General features: G+C 32.9%; 1 protein-coding gene across 7 annotated transcripts in view; it reads left to right on the plus strand.

Moving 5' to 3' along the window:
• HYCC1 (hyccin PI4KA lipid kinase complex subunit 1) overlaps positions 1-21657 on the plus strand; it is a 124838-nt gene that overhangs the window by 83722 nt on the left and 19459 nt on the right. For 3 of the 7 annotated variants that reach the window (XR_012010858.1, XR_012010861.1, XR_012010859.1), the window contains exons 11-13: positions 10724-11251; positions 12119-12258; positions 15551-15634. Coding sequence is in view for 3 of the 7 variants with exons in the window: in XM_072783802.1 (XP_072639903.1) it covers positions 10724-11251; positions 12119-12258 (668 nt within the window). In the remaining 4 variants the exon portion in view is untranslated. The other 4 variants (XR_012010862.1, XM_072783802.1, XM_072783804.1 and 1 more) reach the window with 4 other exon arrangements.

The following is a 21657-nucleotide window of genomic DNA, read 5'->3' on the forward strand; positions in this document are numbered from 1 at the left end:
TGAAATTACAATGTAGAACTGCTGCTTTTAATTTCTAAGGATCATAATTTCAGAATTAGTAGTTTTATCTACATATTGTTAATTATTTTAAGCACACTGTTTCATTTAGTGTATATTTTTAATTTTTTTATTTAAAGATTTTATTTATTTATTTATGAGAGACACACAGAGGCAGAGACATAGGCAGAAAGGAGAAACAGGCTTCCCCAGGGAACCTGACGTAGGACTCGATCTCAGGACTCAGGATCATGCCCTGAGCTAAAGGCAGACACCCAGCCACTAAGCCACCCAGGCGTCCCACATTTGTGTCTATATTTTAAACCTAGATTTTCAGACCATCTAGAGATTGAGGGCTATTTAGAAGGTATAATTTGAAGGTAAGATGCACCTAGGAAAGGTTAATAATAGAATAAACATTTGAAAAGCATTAAGGTAAGGGAGGAATGAATAGATTATGACCATAGCAAGAATCAAAGTGAAAATTCCGATAAGAAAAAGAAGATAAAATAATTAGATAATTTATTAATTTTTAAAATAACCAAAAGGCAATTGTATTAAATATTTATTTCCTTTAAAAAATAAATAGAACTAGCTAAAAGGAAAACAGAAAATATTTCTCTACAATTATGCTTCAGTTCTATAGTCATTCTTAAATGTTACTTCTAAAAGCGATCTTCATCATTTACCATTTCAGCTATAGCACTTTTTCTTAAATCCCTGAATGATTCTTTACTACTTCAAGATTCTACTATACAATCTATACTTGTTTATTTCTTTGTAGTTTTTCCATTCCCTCTCCTCTTCCAGAGCAAATTTAATTGCTTTTTTTTTTTTTGGTCTGTCTCCCTACTACTGCCACTATTATGACTCATTCTTCTTCTTCCACTTTATAAAGAATTACCTATATTTGGAACAAGGTAATCAACTTTTCTCCTTTCTTTTAAAATACTTGTTGAAATGCCACCCCTTTGTTCTGTAAAAGCCCCCTAATTAAATTATGGTTGCAAATAATGAGTGCTTGTAATTTTTGCCAACTGGTTATCTAATAAAAAGGCTTATCTAATGAAATCTCAATTCTTTATTACTGCCCACCATTCTTTCTACCTGTGCATTTATTTGTGAGATAATGAGGCAAGTAAGTGAAAAGCATTTGGTATGCTTGAAAGCATTACATAAAGTCTGATTGTTAACTCATTAAGAACTATTTACTTTGTTTTATGAGCTATACCATAACTGTATTCTTGATAAGTTTTTATTAGCGAGTGAATGATCCTGCGATTGATCTTTCTCATAAAATGATGTTTTTGAAATTTATAGTTTGGATTTTCTCAGTTTGAGATGAACATTTAGTCTGAGTTAGTATCAGACACAGAAGTATACATGTGTTATATAACAGTAACATTCAATTTAATAATTTTTTTTGTAATTTTTGTAGACCTGAAATATAGTACCCTAATCTAACATTTATATTACCATTATAATCAGGACTTTTTGGAAGGTTGTTTTAATACCTGTTATCTCACTTAATCCCAAATTAATGTGAAAATAGAATAGATTGAATCCAATAGATTGGATTTCTCATATTTACCTGTTTGCAGCAGGTAAGCATCAATAATAAGAACAATATTTATAAACTAGATCCTTTGAATTTTGCCCTACTTTTGGTCCGGTCCTGGCATATGTTAAATGGTTTATTTTTATAACATTATATTTCATTATTTTGACTTAGGAGATCCAAGAGTACAAAGTGTTAAGTAGTGAAAAAGAAATAAAAATGAGAACTATGTATATTTTTTACATCTTCAGCATAATAATACAAAATAAGTACCCTGGGAATTTTAGAGTATTTAATTAATTATATGAAATGTTTCAGTGAAAAATCAAAATACAATTTACATAGATTAAAGAAAGGGAAGTTTCATGTTATTATAGCAGTTTTATTGCATTTTTAATATTAAGTTTCTATTGAATGGATGCCAAGATATTTAAATAAATTTAAATGATTATAACAGAGTTCAATGAGACCTGTGATTATGTTTTTTAAAAATAATGAAAAATGTGATTAATTTGCTGAATAGTTTAGTACTAACTTATTAGATGAGAAAAGAAAAAGAACAGGAGAAAAAGATGCAGTTCATGTTGGAAAATATTGATTTAGAAATTATTGATTATTGATTTAGAAAATGTTAATACGTTTATTGCATAATAACATATTGATGAAACAGAACATTAACTTTCCAACTGTTGAATAAATATGAATAATTATAAGAGGTATATTTCAGTTAAATATTTTAAAAAATAATTATATGTAAATATTTCAAAACCCTTGAGGTAGTCTTTTCCTAGATTCCACAGATGAATGTCATAAATCTTGAAATGAAACATTTATTTTGTGAATCTGATTTTATGACTTTATAAGAAAAGCATTTATTTGAGAAACAAAATTGCTAATAGTTACTAAAGCATTTTGAAAAAACACAGAAATCGGGATGCCTGGTGGCTCAGCGGTTGAGTATCTGCTTTTGGCTCAGGGTGTGATCCCAGATTCCCAGGATCGAGTCCCTACATCAGGCTTCTTGCATGGATCCTACTTCTCTTTCCTCTGCCTGTGTCTCTGCCTCTCTTTCTGTGTCTCTCATGAATAAATAAATAAAAATCTTTTTTTTTTTAAAGAAAAAACACAGAAATAATTTTAAACTCAAATGTGGCAAACTTTTAAGGATTGGCTATTGGAATTTCACACCTACAAATAGAAATGTATAATGCTAATGTTTTTATTTTAAAAGTTGTCTTACTCAAAAAAAAAAGTTGTCTTACTTGTTAAGAAGATTTAGAAAAAGTTATCTGGCAGTTTTATAAAAGGGTTTAAATGTTTTTAGTATCATTTTGAGAAGCTTCATTATTTTCAGATTCTAAAATGCTATTTGAGGAACAAAATTTCCTTTCCCAATATAGATGATAAAACATTTGAACCAAAAATAAGCGTTTCCTTTTGACCAAAGTTAGCATCACATGAATTTTAACTGGCAGTCTTTTTTTTTTTTTAAACTGGCAGTCTTGATATGGAACTTGATACTCATGTAGGACAAAATAAAATATTAGGAAATATTAGATGAGTCAAAGAAAAAGGACCTGTTAACCAGAGCTAAAATATCACGTTGTCCAATTAACACATATAAACATTAAAGAGGAAAGTCTCAGAATCCTGGGTTAGCCAACTTTAGAAGAAAACAACAAAAAATCTTAGTTTATTTCTAGATTAAATAAAATACTTTTCTACACAGAGAAGCAAAATATTTCAGAATTATTGGTCTTATGAGGCAAAAACACTTATTTGTAAATTATTGTGTTCTACATTTTTTATTAAGGAGGCTTCATGAGGAGGAGAGGAGTTTTTGCTATAGTTAAGGAATTTATTATTTAATGTACCTTGTCATTGAGCACCTACCTTGAGCACTACCTTTTTAGGAGCATTTGTTAGACATTGCACACAGAGGAAGAAATAAGCTTTTGTAGGTATTTTTGTAAGAGATCTTGCTTACCTGCTTTTGGTCTATCTGGCCATGAGGATCTTTAATCATCAGGAAGGATTCACCTGGTCCAACAGCATCCATATGTTGCAGATCTCAAAGGGATTTTTTTTTAACCTGAGACTTAATAAAGATGACAAAATTAAAAAAAAAAAAATAAAGATGACAAAAGAAGTTATTGAAAGTGACTACACCCACCTCAATAAGAACTGTATCATTTGTTATATACACAACAAAAGCTAAAGACTTGACTGATCTTTACTTAAGAAAATTGGGAATAGCTCCTAACCCAGTATGTTTTATTGTGTTTTTCTTTGTGCCCCAGGCTGCTCTTTTCTTGCCTGGAAAGTCTACTTCTGGCTTCAGGACCTGTATATCTAAGTCTTAGTGTTTGTTAACATCCTTGCTCAGAGTACAGCCCTTTAACTTCAGGGTCCTTACTTTGTGTTTCTGTGGCAGCTTTGATTGCCTCTAAGCTGCTTTACAAATTCCTGGCCCAGGTTGTAGATTGTTATAATGTTGTTGTTTTTTCTAACCCAGGACACACTTCATGCTCAATATTATCTTACACAAATATGTTTTCTGTTGATAAATGCTAATAAAATACACACAGTCTATCTATGTTCCTGTCAATGGCTGCCCATTGCAATCAGAATGAAATCCAAGATCCGTGCTTTGGCATAGGTGGCCCTAGTCATATGATATCTTGCCTATTACTTTGACCCCACTGGAAGACCTCTCTCACCTTTCTAACTCTTCAACACACTGAGGAATTTCTGTTTTAGGGGCTTTGTCCTCCCAGTTTGAGTAACTGAGCTAAAATTTAAATGATGAGTAGGTGGCAGCTTGAACTGTCTTCTTCCACATCCTTGAATAGCCAGTGATTTATCATCATTCAAATCGCAGCTCAAATGTCCATTCCTCAAGAAGGTGTCCCCAGACCACCAATCTAAAGTAGACTTTCCTTCTTACCACGCTTCCTACTCTTTCCCAATATACTTATTCCTTTATCTCATTTTCCACTATCTAAAATTCTGTTGTTTCCTTAATTCCCATACTGCAGTGTAAGCTCTGTGAGGGCAGGGTCTTTGTCTAGTTGGCCATTGTATCCCCAGCGCCTAAAACAATGTCTGGCATATAATAGGTGCACAATAAATAGGAGCTGAATGCCTGAATGAGTGAATGAATGATAAATTTATAATAGAGATTGAGCAATTCATTCCTTCTTTTTTTGAAAAACGGTGTAACATGGTAGTAAACTGGGTAGAGGGGTACTCACTTATAATCCCAGTAGTTAAATAATTATCATTTTAAAGGTTTTTCCCATATGTATATGTCTTTTTCATAGTTGTGTTCTATTTAAAACGTTCTGATGTTCTATTTTTGTTCAGTTAACATTGTCAAACATTTTCCTAAATTCTCCTAATAAGTCCAATTGTTTTAAAGGCTACATAGTACCACATTGAGTTGATATTCCATCGTTTACTTAATCATTTCCTTATTATGCCAAATAATTTGTTTCTAACTTTTTGCTATTATAGATAACACTGCAATGAATAGCTTAATGAATATAGATAGGATTTTTCTTCCACTGAATAGGATAAATTATAAACATAAACTGATTGGATTAAAAGTATGGAGTTGTTCAGGTATATTATGACATTTAAAATATTTATATCTTATAAATTGTAAAAGAATGTGTATCACTTTCTTTTAGAGTTACTCTAAAATACTTTTCATAATGTCAGTATTGTATGATGCAGACATTTAAGGATTAGATTAATTTTTTTAAAGCTTTCGCTTATTTTATTAATTTCACAAGGGAATTTGTAAGTAAGTGCCTTGGGTCATAAACCAGATTCCTTTAGATTTACAGAGTAGTCTGAATACAGAGCTGTGTAAATTCTATGAATAAATAAATTATTCCTTTACTAAGTTGTCACTTTTAGCAAATAAGGTAGCCATAAAAAGAAAAAAAAAAAAGCAAGAATAGCTAAAATAAGGAGTTTCATGAGTGATGGAATAGATATTTGGGATTATAAAATTACATATGAAGGAAATCACAACTTTTCATGATCAGTTTTAATGATATTTGCAATTTGTTTTACCCTTTTTTTTTTTCTCAAAGCCAGAAGAAGTTTTATAGGGAGAAATGATTTGAGTGCCTTTGAGAACCAATTTGGAAAAGTCTATTAAAAGTATTCTTTAACTCTCCTAATTTCTCTGTGTGGAGAGAAGTTTACCTGTTTATAAAGGTCATACAAATAAAATATTCTCTGAGACGTTTCTCTTTGGATCTTTTTTGAACTTTTCGAATTATTTGAAGTCAAATGTAAGTATTGTTTTTTATAGGTATAAAACAACTATGACACCTTTTGCATAGATTTAAGTTTGAGGCTTTTGAACAGATTCTATTTTCTTATACATTTATATTCCCTTACAACATCTCTTGTAATTTTTTTAAACAAAGATTCACTTCTTCTCCTTAGCTATGTTATCCAGAGGATAGCATAATAAAATAACTGTAGATTTAAATATATATAGCATTATTAAGCATTTTACTAAACCTGAATTTGGAGGTGGCTACTTTACTTTTCCAAAACAAAGAGACTTTACTTTCTCTGCCATCTAAAACTTGTTATTAGTATAAGCTGTATAGTATATTTCCCTTTTTACCTAGTCAAGTAGCACATTCCTAGATTACCTTTCTTTTTTTTTTTTTTTTAAAGATTATTTATTTATTTATTCATGAGAGACACAGAAGAAGAGAGAGGCAGAGACACAGACAGAGGGAGAAGCGGGCTCCATGCAGGGAGCCTGATGTGGGACTGGATCCCAGGTCTCCAGGACCACACCCCGGGCTGAAGGCGGTGCTAAACCACTGAGCCACCAGGGCTTCCCCCTAGATTACCTTTCTCATGTCTTCTCACCTTCATTTATTTTAATAATTTCACCATGTAACAGGAGATTCATTTAATTTATCAGACAAATATTTATTGGGCACCTACTATATACAAGCTACTTTTTTCAGGTATTAGGTATGCAAGAGTGACCAGAAAATCCCTGCCCTTGTGGAACTTATGTCTAGCGGACAAGATAGAGAAATAATTGTAGTTTAGAGAATAATTAAGCGCTTAGAAGAAACAAGGTAAGGAATAGAGTATATGAAATATGGAGGATATTGAAACTCGATAGGATGATCAGGTAAGGTTTCATTGAGAAGGAAATTTCTGAGAAAAATCTGAAAGGAGGTGAGCCATGTAGGTAGCTATGTAGGGAAGAACATCCCAGGCCTAGTTGGAATAGCAAGACCAGTAAGAAGATGTGTGCAGGGAGATTGGGTCACATATAGGGGAAGAAGTTGGAAAAATAATAGAGAACAATATCATGTAACAAATGTTTGAGTCATATAGTTATCTTTATTTCATAATTTTCCTGAGAATTATATTTGTTCTTTCTAGCTCTATACAGAATTACATGCTTTTCTTTTGACAAAATTACCTTAATAAGCAGATTAAAATTTGCCACTTTTACCGTTTTGAGTGATAACATTACATAAATTAATCAAAAATTTGTACTTGTGGAAAAACATAATCTCATTTTCTACTTGCCATTTATTTTAATAGTTTAAAAAATTTTAATATCGTTTTTGGAGCTACAGATCTTGACCAGTATCCCAGACATGTGGCTGGCAAACCCATTGCCTAGTACTGCTTTATATATTATTCCTCTTGTCATTTTCTAGTTTTTCTCACAAAATTTTCATCATTGCAGCACCATTTTAAATTGATGATTTTCACTGATGTCTTTTTAGAAATAAGCCAAATTTAAAAAAATGAAAAACTAACCTTGAGAGTTATTGACCTGTTTAGGTTTTCTTGCCCACTTCTATCTGCTCTTGCTCTCTATTCAGCCAAAATAAATTATTTGCTCTCTATGAGAAGACCAGGAATCTAAGCAAATAAGTTAAACCTAATTGAGGGATGTCAGAGTATATTTAACTCAAATGGACTTTAATGAATTGAAGAGTTAGATTTTGTAATATGTTAGAATGGACATTTGAAGTCAAGAGATTTTACTGTTTAGCCTACCCACTGAATAGTTATTAGCTCTTTCTAAACTTCGGTTTCCTTGTCTGTAAATGGGAGTCATTGCCTAATTCAGAGAATATAATTGAAGAATATATATGAATGCTTTCAAAAAAACTGTTTAGTACCATTCAGTGTAAGTAGTGTTGTTTTCTATTAGGCCACCTATGCTTATTTTTTATGTTCATTGGCTTTGCTATGTCTGGATAATTTCTTCAGCTTATTTTTGGGGGGAGCAAGATGGTTCCTTTAGTAGATCTTTTGTGAAATTTGCTTCTGTAAGGTAAATGGACAAGTCTTGCTTGTCACCCAACAATGCCATGGTGATTTTACTCTCAGTTCCAGTGGCCTCTGGCATTTATCTCAGTTAGATATTTACTTGCCCTCACTTTGAAGACAGCTATTAGCAAGGGGAAGTAGGCCTTGTTGGAACTTTTTAATCTCATTTAACCTTTATTAGAGGTGATACTACCTCACCAACATGCTTTGGCCTGTTTAGGAAGTAAACATTTCATTTCAAGAACCTTCAGTCAAAGGTTTATGAAGCACTAGTAAATGGAAAATTATTATACCAGCACATTGGCCCACCAGTCCAGGGCAACATGCAGCTTTGAGGGTCTCCTGAAGTGCATATTGCTGCTGGGTATAGAATATCCAGGGCATTCATAATAACTTTTCCATTAAGTTTTCAAAATTTGAAAGAATTTGAATAGAGCAGTGGTTCCCAAAATTTGCTGCACATTAGTCACTGGGAACTTTAAAAAATCCCAGTGTGTGGGTCATACCTCATACTAATTAAATCAGAATGTCTAGGGTGAGAGCCAGGTATCAGTAGTTCTTAAAGATTACCAGGTGATACTAATGTGTAGCAAAGCTTGAGATCCTTAGGAGTGTGTGGCTCTGACCTCCATTCTTTTACAACCTGTTACTGTTACACATGCTTTAGCACCGTGAGTGATGATAATCCTATCATGAGAAACATTTGAAAGTAGTAGGTAATGTCTCTCAAGCAGATTTGTGTTCTACATTTTTTAAGATATATACTGTTTTACGTAGTCTTATGTTGTTTTGAACTTTAATTTTCATTACTGACCCAAGGTAGATATGTTCATGTTTTTTTTTCCCATTTATTACAGATATTTCTTTGACAACTTTAAATAAAACCATGCTTTGTGGTTTAAGATACAGAAAAAATACCTACAAGTAATAACTATTTAGGACTTTCATTCTTTTGTTTTGATTACAATGGCTGTTTTCAGAATAAAGGACTAACAGTGAAGTTGGTCCTTTTTTATTTTTCCAAGTCCATTTTAATTTTTCTCCAGTTTAGTAATGAACTATTACAAGCTGGCCTAAATTTATGGTATGAGTATGAATCTGAAGGAGTAGACTATTTAATTGTGTCACAGCTGCATTAATATTTGCCAATACACACAATGATTGGTGTGTTAGACAAAAACTGTACTTGCAGCATTGCTAACCATGATATTATGAATGAATAATCATTTTCCCAATATTGTAGTTTATTAAGTCAATCTCCATGTAATCTAATAAAAAATAGAATTTTAAATATGTGAGGGGAATTCCTAAGTGTTTTGGTTCCTAATGTTGACAAGAGCTAGAGTTTTGGCTGTACATCCTGGAACATTTGCCCAAGGCTTGTCCTAAGTTCAATGGTCACGATGTTATCTTTAAAACAATAGAAATTCTATTTTGATTTATTAAAAAACTTCTGTTTCATGGTCTGTGTCAAATATGTGTGTGAAAAAAGTGCAGAACATGAATTGATGCTCTGTGAGTTTTTTCACTATCATTTAAAATTATAGTATGTGACCCTACTTGTCTCCAATACTGTCAAAGTAATGTAAATTATAGAAATTTCTACAGTGCAGATATTTGACTTAATCCATAACATTCAGTCATCCAGTTTTTGTTTTGGGTCTTTTGTTTTTCTTGTTTTGCATTTTTATTTTGTTTTGTTTTCAGCCATCATTTTGTCTTATCATCTTCAATTCTAGAGCAACCTGACAACAGTAATGATACTACTGAATTGGGCATCCTTGTCATTCCTGAGATTAGTGTCACAAATGTGGCCGGAGAGAGAACCGGGAATGGGGAAAAAGGCAGAACACTAGGAGACATTGATGCTCAACATATACAGGGTGTGCAGGAAACAGCCACAGATCCTAGAACTGAGAGCAAAGGCTTGCCAGAGATCAGGAGGCAAAAATCTGTAAGAAAAATGATGGAGGATGGAATAAACTCACCTGGCAGAGTGCAGTTTTAGCAGAGCACTTTCTAGCTGCCCTCCAAGGTATCTCATGGCAAAGGACCACTGCTGCATGTCTTAAGCAACAGTTGCACAATCACAAAATTATGCATGTCATCTAATAATCAAAATGCATGAATTATGCACCACAATTTCTCAATGATCTAATGCTCTTTGGAATGGTTGTACCTATATTTTCTCTGAGTAAATTGTTGTGAAAACTAAGGCAGAAAATTACTTCCAAAATAATTTTCTGCTTATGTTTTGAGATCTGAAATTATTTTTTATCTTTGTATTTTTGCCATTTTTGATTTGAAGGATAATGTTTATAGAATTTTAACAAGATTGAGCTCATGATAGTTATGGTCTATTTTTTTTTAAATCTAAGTAAAATAATCTAGAATGTAGAATGCAACCTTTAAAAAAAAATCTTTAAAATATTTTAACACCATTTGTTTTTTAAAGTTCCTTGGTAAGAGCTTTGATTTTATACTGTTTTGCTACCGGGGAAGAGTTTACCCCTAGTTTAACTGTGTGGTATTTTTCCTAATTATTTCTGATCTTTTGCATGTAAGAGAACTCTTTCTAAAAACACGGGTCGGGGTGGGGGTGGTTTATGGCATGCTTTTTGTTTAATACACCCTAAATTACTCTTATTTAATTACAATGAACTGTTTTTTATGTTTTATAGAATGTTTTGATTTATCTAATTTTGGTCTATAATCTGTTACTTTATGTAATTATGCTAAAGTTTATAATTGATTTGGTATTAATCATGAAACAAGAATTACTTAAAATACTTGATATTAATTAATCTTTGTTATTTCTTTGTCTAGGAAATACGGAATTAACAGGTCAAGAAGAACTGATGGAGATATCTGAAGTTGACGAGGGATTTTATTCCAGGGCTGCATCTAGTACTAGCCAGTCTGGTTTATCAAACAGTAGTAACAATTCTAGTAACAAGACAAGTGTAGGAAAGACTCAGAGACGCTCAGCAGGAAGCAAAACTGGAGGAAAAGAAAAAGAAACTACAGGGGAGTCTTGCAAAGATCACTTTGCCCGAAAACAAACTCAAAGAGCCCAGAGTGAGAATCTTGAGCTTCTCTCTTTGAAGAGACTGACATTAACTACCAGCCAATCTCTCCCTAAACCTTGTAGCCATGGTTTGGCTAAGACTGCTGCAACTGTGTTTAGTAAATCCTTTGAACAAGTCAGTGGTGTCACAGTCCCACATAATCCATCATCTGCGGTTGGCTGTGGGCCTGGGACAGATGCCAATAGGTTTTCTGCTTGTAGTCTCCAAGAAGAAAAGCTTATTTACGTTTCTGAAAGGACTGAACTTCCAATGAAGCATCAATCAGGTCAGCAGAGACCTCCTAGTATTAGCATTACTCTGTCCACAGATTAATTTGTAATAGTTTTCCCACCTGACCAGTGGATCTAGAGATACGACTTTCCTTCTTTATTGAAAGAGCCTAGGGTCTGTCATCCTTATTCCAGACAAGAGCCCTGATGTCTTAAGTTCTGAAGGCTACCTTGATTATGAAGGGAATAATGTGTAGGTTGCAGTAAGTTGAAATATGGTTTTGTTATTTCTTGGGTATATTTTCCCCTCTTGATTTGATTTTTTTTTTTTTCCTTTCTTATTTGTTTTTGTTGCCCTAAGATTGTCAGTGTAACAGTACATTTTGGCAAATTGTCTGGTCAGATTGGTTACATTTCATGAGAGGTTGTGAGTTCTTATTTTTTAATAACTCCTACTTTGGTAGTTGTGTGTTTGGCCTTTAGAGTCAAAGGGAATCTCCATGTATGGGAACTGTTTTTGAAAGAAGGAGGCAAAGGTACAGCTCTGAGAAATCAACAGCTGATGTGAAGCATAGCAGTCTGAAAAACAGGCACATGAAAAAAACAAAAATGATGTTTATGAAAAGTGCCTGATAAAAATGCTTATAATCAGATTATCCTTCAGATTAGTGGAATTATTTATATGAAGCACTGGAAAATGCCTACTAACTCAGTACTTAGACTAATTTTATAATTCCAAGGGCTAGGTAGAGGAATTTCTGTTGTTATCTTTGGAACATTTTTATATTAAAAGTCAGATTGCTAGTAGATGTGTAGTTTTGAAGTATTTGATCTGGATTTAGCAGGTGAAAATCCCCTTCAATTCTAAAATGTAATAAGCTATAAAGCTGACTTTCCCTGCTCCTTCACTTTGGAAATCCTAGGTAGGTTGTTTTCCTATAATTCAAAGCACACATCATTGACGACTTCCTGGAAATCATTGAAAATCGTGCAACACAGCTCTCAAGATACCAATGTCAACCATATAATACTGAATTGTTTGTCGGAAAATGAAGGATATTAGGTAAATTTTTTGTTTATAAAATGTCATAATAGAAAATATAGAGAAATATGGACAAAGGACAATTATATATTAAGTAATTTAGGTTATTTGTATTTGTGTTCTTAAAATTAAAATTATAAAATGTGAAAAAAAAGTTTTGTTTGTGAACAAGCCTATTTTAAATATTGTTATGATAGAAAGAATAATCAATGTAGTTGCCCCCAACCAAAAAATAAAAATTAAAAAGGCAAAATGGCAGAAGCTAAACAAACCAGTATGTACTATGGAGAACATGTGACCTCTAGATAGACATAAAAGTTTGGTGTTTGCTAGTGGTGGTCATTTTGGCTATGGTTGAGGTTCTCTGTAAATTAAGTATACTTAACTAATAAGTCAGAGGGAGAGAGAGAGAAAGCAAGAATGAGGATGAGAGTAAGTTGATTAGGAAGGAAGACCTAGGACGTCCCCTCTTTGTCGTTTTCACTGTTAGTACACAGTAGTTTCCTTATTCCCAGTCCCTAGCTGTGGTCACACAGAACATACTAGTTTTCATTTTGTGCCTGCTTGTGCAGAGCTCAAATGTAAAAAATTTGTATGTCCTGAGGAGTACTAAATCATACACCATGAATGTAATTTTGACCGTAACTGCTTTGGCTACCATTTTAAATCTAGTTCTTAAAAAAGCATGAACTAGTTTTTATTCATTAATTCTGAATAGAATATGGTTTTTAATATAAATGAATTTGAGGTTTTTAGTTCCAGTAATAGAGATGGAATAAGATCTATTGGTATATATTGTAATAGTTTAAAAAAAAAAAAAGACAACTAGACAGTGAAAGTTGATACTGTATTGATTTAACAGGAATCCTGTGTACAATTTAAAATATTTTAAAATGTCACTGTGAATTTCCTATTGTCTTTTTGTAATCCTTTAACAAAGAATTTCCCCTAAGCATGTAGCTACTAATAGTATTGATAGTCTTAAGAACTAATTTAGAAGATTGACATTTTAAGCAAGTTAAAGTGCTTAGGAAACTTGTAGAATAAGATTGAGGAAACAGCTAGCACAAATGAGAGATCAGATTTTAATGATCAACTGCTGTAATGATCTTCATTTTGGTATTATTCTAGATCATTGCTGCTCCTATGATCTGAGGACCAGTATGTAGTTGGCATCACTAGGCATCTTGTTAAAAATGTAGAATTTCAGAGCCTCTTTCGATCTATTGAATCATAGTCTGCTTTTTAACAAGATCATCAAGTGATTTTTATGCACGTTAAAGTTTGAGAAGAGAGTATCAAAGTACAAATTACCTAATATTTAGAATTCTCAGTGTCTCACAATCCTAGATCAAGTATGTTAGGTACTAAATATCGTAATCTTCATTGTTTTTAACAGCCAATGAATTTTTTAATAGTGTCCATGATACTTATTAGATCCTTTAATTCTAAATTTTAAATGACTTTCATTTATTTTTACAATAAAATGTAACATTTTATATTTTTCTTGTTAACTATAAATGGAATCAGCTACAGATGCCTACAATTTTAATGCAAAGGGTACCACCCTTTTATACAATGCAGAACAAATCTGCATGTGTATATTCTTTTAAAGACTCTGAAGGCTTACTTAGTGGAGTGGATCTGAATTTTTGCTTCAAATAATTTGTAACAGTTGATTTTCTGGGATGCAATGCTACGTTAACAGTAAAATTATTTTATAGTACCTTTGATACTGTTTCAAGTGAAGATTATACATTTGAAATTTTTTATAGCAATTATTAATATTGGATAATGCTAATCCCTTTACTCTCTTCCCATTCATCTTTCCATATTGAGTTGAAGTCATGTTTGTAGGTTGTTTTCTTATGAAAATCCTAGATGTAGCCATTTGGTCGCAGATCTCCTACATATCCAGAATAATACCCTTTACCACAAGAAGAATTCTGCCCCAGCATGGGTCCTTACACCCCATACTTCGAAATTGTAGTTCCATTCCACAGTTTAAGCCATTAGAGGTTCTTGAAATTACCCAACCTCTTACTCTTCAAATACCCAACTACTGGGATATTCTAGTGAAGCTGGGCCCCAGCATTTGCCTTTGGAATGAAGTAGGGAGAGAAAGTAGAATTTTCAAGAGGATCCAGGACAGTTGAGCACCCTGGAATCCCTTGTACACCACCATGGAACTTTTTAAGGCAGCTCTGTAGACTTGAGGGGTAGAAATCCTCAGTCCTTAAATGATGACAATTTGTTTTGAAAAAGCAATATTTCATGGCCATTTTCAATTATGAATCAACTGCTTAGCAAACATTACTTACATAAAAACAAATTGAATTAAAGGGAAATATATTTTTTAAACCAAAATAGATAAAAACGATCTCAGTTTTAAGGGATTATGCCTATTTTGGAAGAAAAAATTAAAATGTTAAAACTTTTACATTTAAATTATAAGAGAAAAAATGTACTCTGAAACATAATTTTAAACAAATATTTAAAATAAGGCTGTTTAACATTTGAGTATAGGCACAATAAATTTACACTTTATTAAAGGGAAGCACATCAAGGAATCTATATGGTAAATAATGTGACTGAAAAAATGTTTTTAAAAAAGCCATTTAAAAGAAGGATAATAATTTGATGGGTATATAAATTAAGCATTGTAGATAGAAATTAATGTAAAATAGTATCAACCCAACCTTTGGATGAAAAATAAAAACTCACTATTTCTTTAATTAGCATGAATTTATACTTTTAGATTAGTTGCTTAGTAAAATTATACTCAGTGCTTTGAGTTATTCACATTTATGTTTAATTTTGTTAAATTCTTTATCAGAACATAAATATGTTGTCTTCTGTACTTTGTAACTTGTGCATATCTAAAGAGACTAGCAGTGAACATTTTGGAAGATGTTTTTGTGTGTTTTTTTAATAGTAGAGTTCTAGAATACTTGTGTCTTGATATGAAGTTTCTATTAGTAAACTCAAGATCTTATTTTGCATACCTTTGCTTCCTCTAATGTGGTGTTTTTTGTGTACCTCTTATCTTCTAATCATATAGTGATACTAATCTTTTCATAGTAAATATACTTGTTTCTAATTGTATTCCTAGAGTTTACATTCCTGAAGAATAAACTATGACTTTGCATATTTTTATGTGCTCCCTACCTTTTTAAGGCTATGGAAATAAACTGGAGTTTAGCTTTTTGAAGTTTTGTATATTTGTGTAAATGTTGTCCATATGCAATACTTTATACAGCAGTGTTGCCTTTTGTTTTATTGAAAATAAAAACTGAAAAAATATTTTTTCCAGATCATTTTACTCATTAAAAAATGTCATCATAAATTTTTGCAAAAGTCATGATGTGGAGGAAGAAAGTAAAGGAGGAAGACTTAGGTGAGTTGAGCCATTGAGAACTTTTGGGAGTAAGCCATAGGACAAAGACATCTCATTTCTGGCTTTATGTTTTACCTTGCTCAGAGATAGGAAGTACAATAGGTCCATTGGTGTCTATCCAAAAGAAAATGAGCTCCATGGGTCATGAGCGATTGATGGATTATTTATTATACCAGAAGCACGGGCTAATTCAGATGAGTTATATATTTTGTAGAACTTTAGATAATTGTATTTCAGTGGTAAACTGAATGCTGTTTATTCTATTAAAAACATGGTAAAAAGCAAGTTAAGATTTTATTTATTTATTTATTTACCTGCCAGGTAGATAAAGATGAAAGAGATTGATACTAGTATTATATAAGTGTGGGGAAAACATTAGTCTCCAAGATAATTGGCAGGACAATTAGTGCAGCTAAGTTGGTGAGCAATTCAGCAAGATCTATCAAATTTTAAGGTGCACATACCCTCTGACCTAGCAATACTACTCTTCTATGTCCTTCCATTCTTTATATTCTATAGAAATTTTAGCATAAATGCATAAAGGTATTCATTGCAGCATTATAATAGCAAAAAACAAACGAAACAAAAAAGGGAATCTAAATGGCCATTAATAGAGGAGAATAAATTATGGTACAGGCATATAGTGGAATAAGATGTAGCTATTAAAAACAATGCAAATCTGTATGTGATGATTCAGAAAGACTATATAATGTTCCCTGAAAAAATGTCATATATATGTGTATGTATGTGTATGAGCCCATTTTCATAAAAAGTATGCAGAACATTTAATATGAGTGTTATTTTGTATGTTTCTATATACATATATAGTATATATAACATGTAATATGTATATAATGTATGTGTATATATGTATAATATATAATATACACATGTACACAAACATATGTTTGCTGGTATGCAGAGAGAAAAGCATTATTTTTCTAAGCATGATCAAAGTATAGCCTACATTAAGAAAAAACTGGCGCTTTTAAAAATAGAGATTCCTGGACCTTGTGCTAATCCCCCTAAATCAGAATCACTGTGAAGCATGAAGTATGGAAACCTATATTTCTAACAAGTTCATCAGTTAATTCTCATACAAACTTAACATTTGGCCTAGTAGCTGATAGCAATGAATTGATTATTTTTGTATGTCTGGTAGTGGTTTGTAGTTAGAAAAGACAAACTTCTTTTAAAAAAAATAATCGATTAAGTTTTAAATTGAGGTATAATTGACATATAATGTTAAATTAGTTTCACCTGTAACATAATGGTTAAATACTTGTGTATATTGAGAGATGGTCACCAAAAGTCTAGTTAACATCCATCACCATACATAGTTACAATATTTTTTCTCTTGTGATAAGATTTACTCAATGTTAGCAATTTTCAAGTGTGCAGTAGAGTATTATTAAGTATAGTCATCATACTGTACATTATATCCACAGAGTTTATTTATTTTATCCCTGCAGTTTGTACCTTTTGGCCCTCTTTACCCACTTTGCCCACCCTTTTTCATCCCCACCTTCTGACTTAATTTCACTTAGCATAATACCCTCAGGATCCATCCATGTTACTGCAAATGGCAAAATTCCCTTCTTTCATATGGCTGAATACTATTCCATTGTATATGTACAATTGACCCTTGAACAACACAGGTTTTTCTTTTTTTTTTTCTTTTTTTTTCTTTTTGAACAACAGAGGTTTGAACTGCATGGGTCTCCTTTATGCAGATTTTTGTCCATAAATATGGTACTGTAAATGTATTTTTTCTTATGATTTCCTTAATATTTTCTCTAGCTTACTTCATTGTAACAATATGGTATATAATACATATAACATACAAACTATGTATTAATTGATTTTTATGTTTTGGTAAGACTTGTGGTCAACAACAGGCTAAATTTGGGGGGATTCAAAAGTTGGTATGGGGATTTTCAACTGCATGGAGGGTCACCACCCTTAACCCCTGTTGTTCAAGAGTCAGCTATATACATTTTCCTAATCCATTCATCCATATCAATGAACATTTAAGTTGTTTCAGAAAGGACAAACTTCTTGAAGAGATCTTATTAATAAAAGCAAAACGAAGTATGAAAACTTACAATAGGAGAGTACACTGCTTTGATGTGCTTAGCAGTATCTCAGAACTAGAAAATTAGATATTAGAGGTTTGGGATCTGAGCTCAGATGGTTTAAGTAGGTCTGTCAAGAGAGGAAACTTCTCAGATTTGACAAAGTTAATGAAATTAACTTTGGATTGGTGGACACAGTAAGCAAGGGACTTGAAAAATCTTGATAAACTATTGTTTGATAAACCAGCTGTTTGCCCAGGTAAGCAAATTATTGTCTCCATCCTATCAGAATTTCTTTATGCAAACAAAAAATTAGGGACAGTTTCTGTTTGGTTTTTTGTTTGCTTTGTTTACAATCCTATCTGTCCTAGGCAAAGATTTTCTGGAATAAACAACTAAATCATGTTGACACAAGTGAGCTCAAGTTTTATCTAAGTCATATTGATACTAATGATTTCAGGTCTGTTTCTCTCTTCCTATTCAAAGATTGTAAGTCAATATTATAAATACAGCATATTGATAATGTCTCTTAGTGACTTCTTCTGGTTCTACTAAAAAACTCAAAGATTTCTTCTAAAGCTTCTTGACTCCTATAACATTCTTGGTTCCTACTTGGTAAGTGCTCTAACATAATCCTCATTGCAATGTATTGTGATTATCTTTCCATACTCTCTTCCACGCTGGACTATTGCCCTGTGTGTTAATTTAGTATATCTACTACATAATAGTAAATAAAGATTTGTTTTGCTAAATAGAATGTGAATTCAATCCAGGAAATGCATGACAAATAGGAGATCTGTGTTGCTCCTCTTCTTCAAGAGAATTCTGGGAAACTCCTTTGATTCTCCAACATACATCCACACAGAGATAAAGGTGAAAGTTTAAAACCTGACTACTTTGGTTCTTTACAGTGTATCTGCATAAAGGTTTTTTGAGAGGCAGATTACAATATATAATTTTTCAATATTTAAAGTAATGAATAGCCTGAAGATTTTTCTGGGTTAGCATTTGAAATTTATTTGTTTCTTCTATTCTTTTCTTTGTATCTATGCTATTCAGGAAGTAAAGTAGGAAAGACTTAACCTCAATACTGTAAATCCTCACTTCTTGTTTCATTTGCTTCCTTTTATGGAAGCTACAAATATATTTAACTTTTGTATCCCAGGTCCATTACTGCCTAATGAAGGTTTGTAGCACATTTATCTTAAAACTTTTACTCTTTTTATTTAGCTGAGATGCTTTTCCTTCTATCCTGCCCCCGCCCTCATGCTATAATTTTTACTAACATTTCTTCTCCAAATCTTTTAAAATATAACCCTGAGAAACAACATGTCACCACTTCCTCTTCTGTTTCAATTCTACTCTAGTGTAGAATCTTGTTTCCATATCCAATTACATCCATCAAGTTGAATTTAATGAGGCTGGATGTCTGAAAGAAGGAGAAAACAAATGAGCAAGCAAGCAAACCCATGAACTATATTTATAGTAGGAAGAATACTATATTTCCCAGTTAACTGAGGAGGAAAAAACTGAGCCTGATTATACAAGCAGTACTGCAGAGTATGCTGGTATTAGCTAGAAGTAGACAGTAGTACTACAACCCCACTCAGTGATGGTATGGAGAACAGTAAGGAAAGAAACTCAAGAAGTCACTAGAGAAATAAATCTAAGTAGTACTTCTTGTCTGCTTTGCACAGAAGGTGAGATTTCTAGGACTCCACCATCTTATGACATAGTTGATGAAGGACATGAAGTAGTAAGATAGGAACATGAATGATAAAATTTGGGAACTAAATGTATGGTTGAACTTCTCAAAATTGTCTCAGATTATAAGAATAATTGTTTTCCACATAAATACTGAACAAAGGCCCTATTGTGAAGGAGATACTAAATAATCAGATGGTCAAGTTGATTCTGAAGATGTTGGCAGATCTTTTTTGATATCCCAATCCTTGTTCAACCAGCTTATGAACAAAGTGGCTATCCTGGAAAGATTGGGGCTTTACATGGACTTCAACAATATTGCCCTCCTTTCGTCAGGACTACCCTAATTACTGTGACTGCTAAGAGCCCAGTCTGCAGGCAGGAGGGACCAATCCTTAGGTGTCATTCCTTAAGGTGAACAAATAGTTGGTTAGTGCCAGGTTGATGCTCTTTTCTCCAAAGAAGCAGCTGTTCTTCTTCCTCATAGACTGGACAATGTGAATCTGGATTTAGATTAGCCTTCCCTATATGCTGTGCTTCTGTGTGCAATGCTAAACACCCTATTTATCATGATTTTCCTCAAAATGTTGCATCTAAGGAGCTTATTTTATAGTGTAAGAAATAAGGTAGAGGAGGAGTTCTATCTCCAGTAATGGCAAACTATGTAGTTAACATCAAAATTTCCATGGACAACTAGGTAATCTGAAAACCATCTTTTTAAAATATAAAAATCTCAAAAGCAATCCCAGCTTAGGGCCCTTCTTACCTGGAGTTGTTGGCTGATTCCAGAAGAAGTACTTAAGGGGATAAACAGTGTTTTTTACTATCTCTGGCAAGATAGGAAGATAAAACTTGGATACTAGTGCCTGCCAAGTCATGGCAGAGAGCCTGGGTTCCCATGGTTGGGTACCAGACCCCATAAAGATCCACCAGAGAAGTAAAAGTTACTTGAAAGTACATTTACCACCTCCTCTACACACATACACAAGGACTTATCATCCCTTGTTCCTGAAACTAGATTAAAGTAATCCTATAGGTGCTCAATAATAAACAAATGAATACTCCATGGTGGAAAAAAAACTTCATCATTCTACAATTTTTCAAATTAAATGTCCAGCAGAGAAGAAAAAGTAACCAGACACTTGTACAGCACACCACCACTCAATGATAACAACTAGTGACATAGATAATATTATTTAAAACCAGTGTTTTAAGCCATCAAAGAACTTTTAGGCAAAGAGGACTTTTATAAGCCAAAATCCCAGAGAGAAGGTGTGCAGAAAAGAATTAACACAGCAGGCCTGAGGCACTATCCTTAGAAAGCCCTGCTTATAATGGTGGACTTTGGCTGGCATCTGGAAACTTGGATTATGAGAATTTTCCTACCATTCCTTAACTGATAAGATAGCTTACTATGTATAAACTATTTATACAAACAGCATAGTTTATGCTGAACACCTACTTTCCTTCTGGGAGTCTGTAATTATGATACATGTTAGGCAGAAGGTGCTTATGACCAGCTTCCAATACAAACCTTGGGCAATCAATCTAATCAGTGTCTGTGGCAGACAACATTTCACATATGTTGTCACAATTCAATATTGGAGAAATGAATCACATCCCGTGTGTGATTCCACAGGTAAAGGATTCTTAGAAGTTGATGCCTGGCTTCCTCTGGATTTCACTCCATGCACATTTTCCCTGCTGCTGATTTTGCTTTGTATTGCTTTGCTATAATAAACCATACTCATGAGTATGCTGAGGCCTGTGAGTCCTCCGGAATCATTGAATTTGTGAGTTGTCCTGGAGATTTGCAACACAGTAATCAGAGAAGTGAGCAAACATACTGCAGCTATTTCTTCCTTTATGGAATTATCAGCTTTTGACACAAATCTGAGTAGAAAGGCCAAGAAGAAAGTTACTGCTAAGAATCAGAGAGGCAAACAAACTATGGCAACTGTGCCAACCAGCATTTGGGAGACTAAGATCTCAATAAAGCAGGAAGGTTCAAGGAAATGAATCTGACGCTCTGCTGATTTTCCCCTTGAGTATTTGCCTGAATTCTTGGATTGTTCAGAGCAGGATTTTAAAAAACAAAAAGGGAGAAACTTGAAACCCAAAGCAAAGATATTTTTTAAATGTATACTGCATTATGGTATTGAAGAGGCAAAAACTGGATTTCAGGAATTTTAGAACCTATCAAGAGAAGCTCTAGAACATATTCCAGAATCTCATTTAAGAACT

Source organism: Canis lupus, chromosome 18, assembly GCF_048164855.1.
Source record: "Canis lupus baileyi chromosome 18, mCanLup2.hap1, whole genome shotgun sequence".
Taxonomy (NCBI): domain Eukaryota; kingdom Metazoa; phylum Chordata; class Mammalia; order Carnivora; family Canidae; genus Canis; species Canis lupus.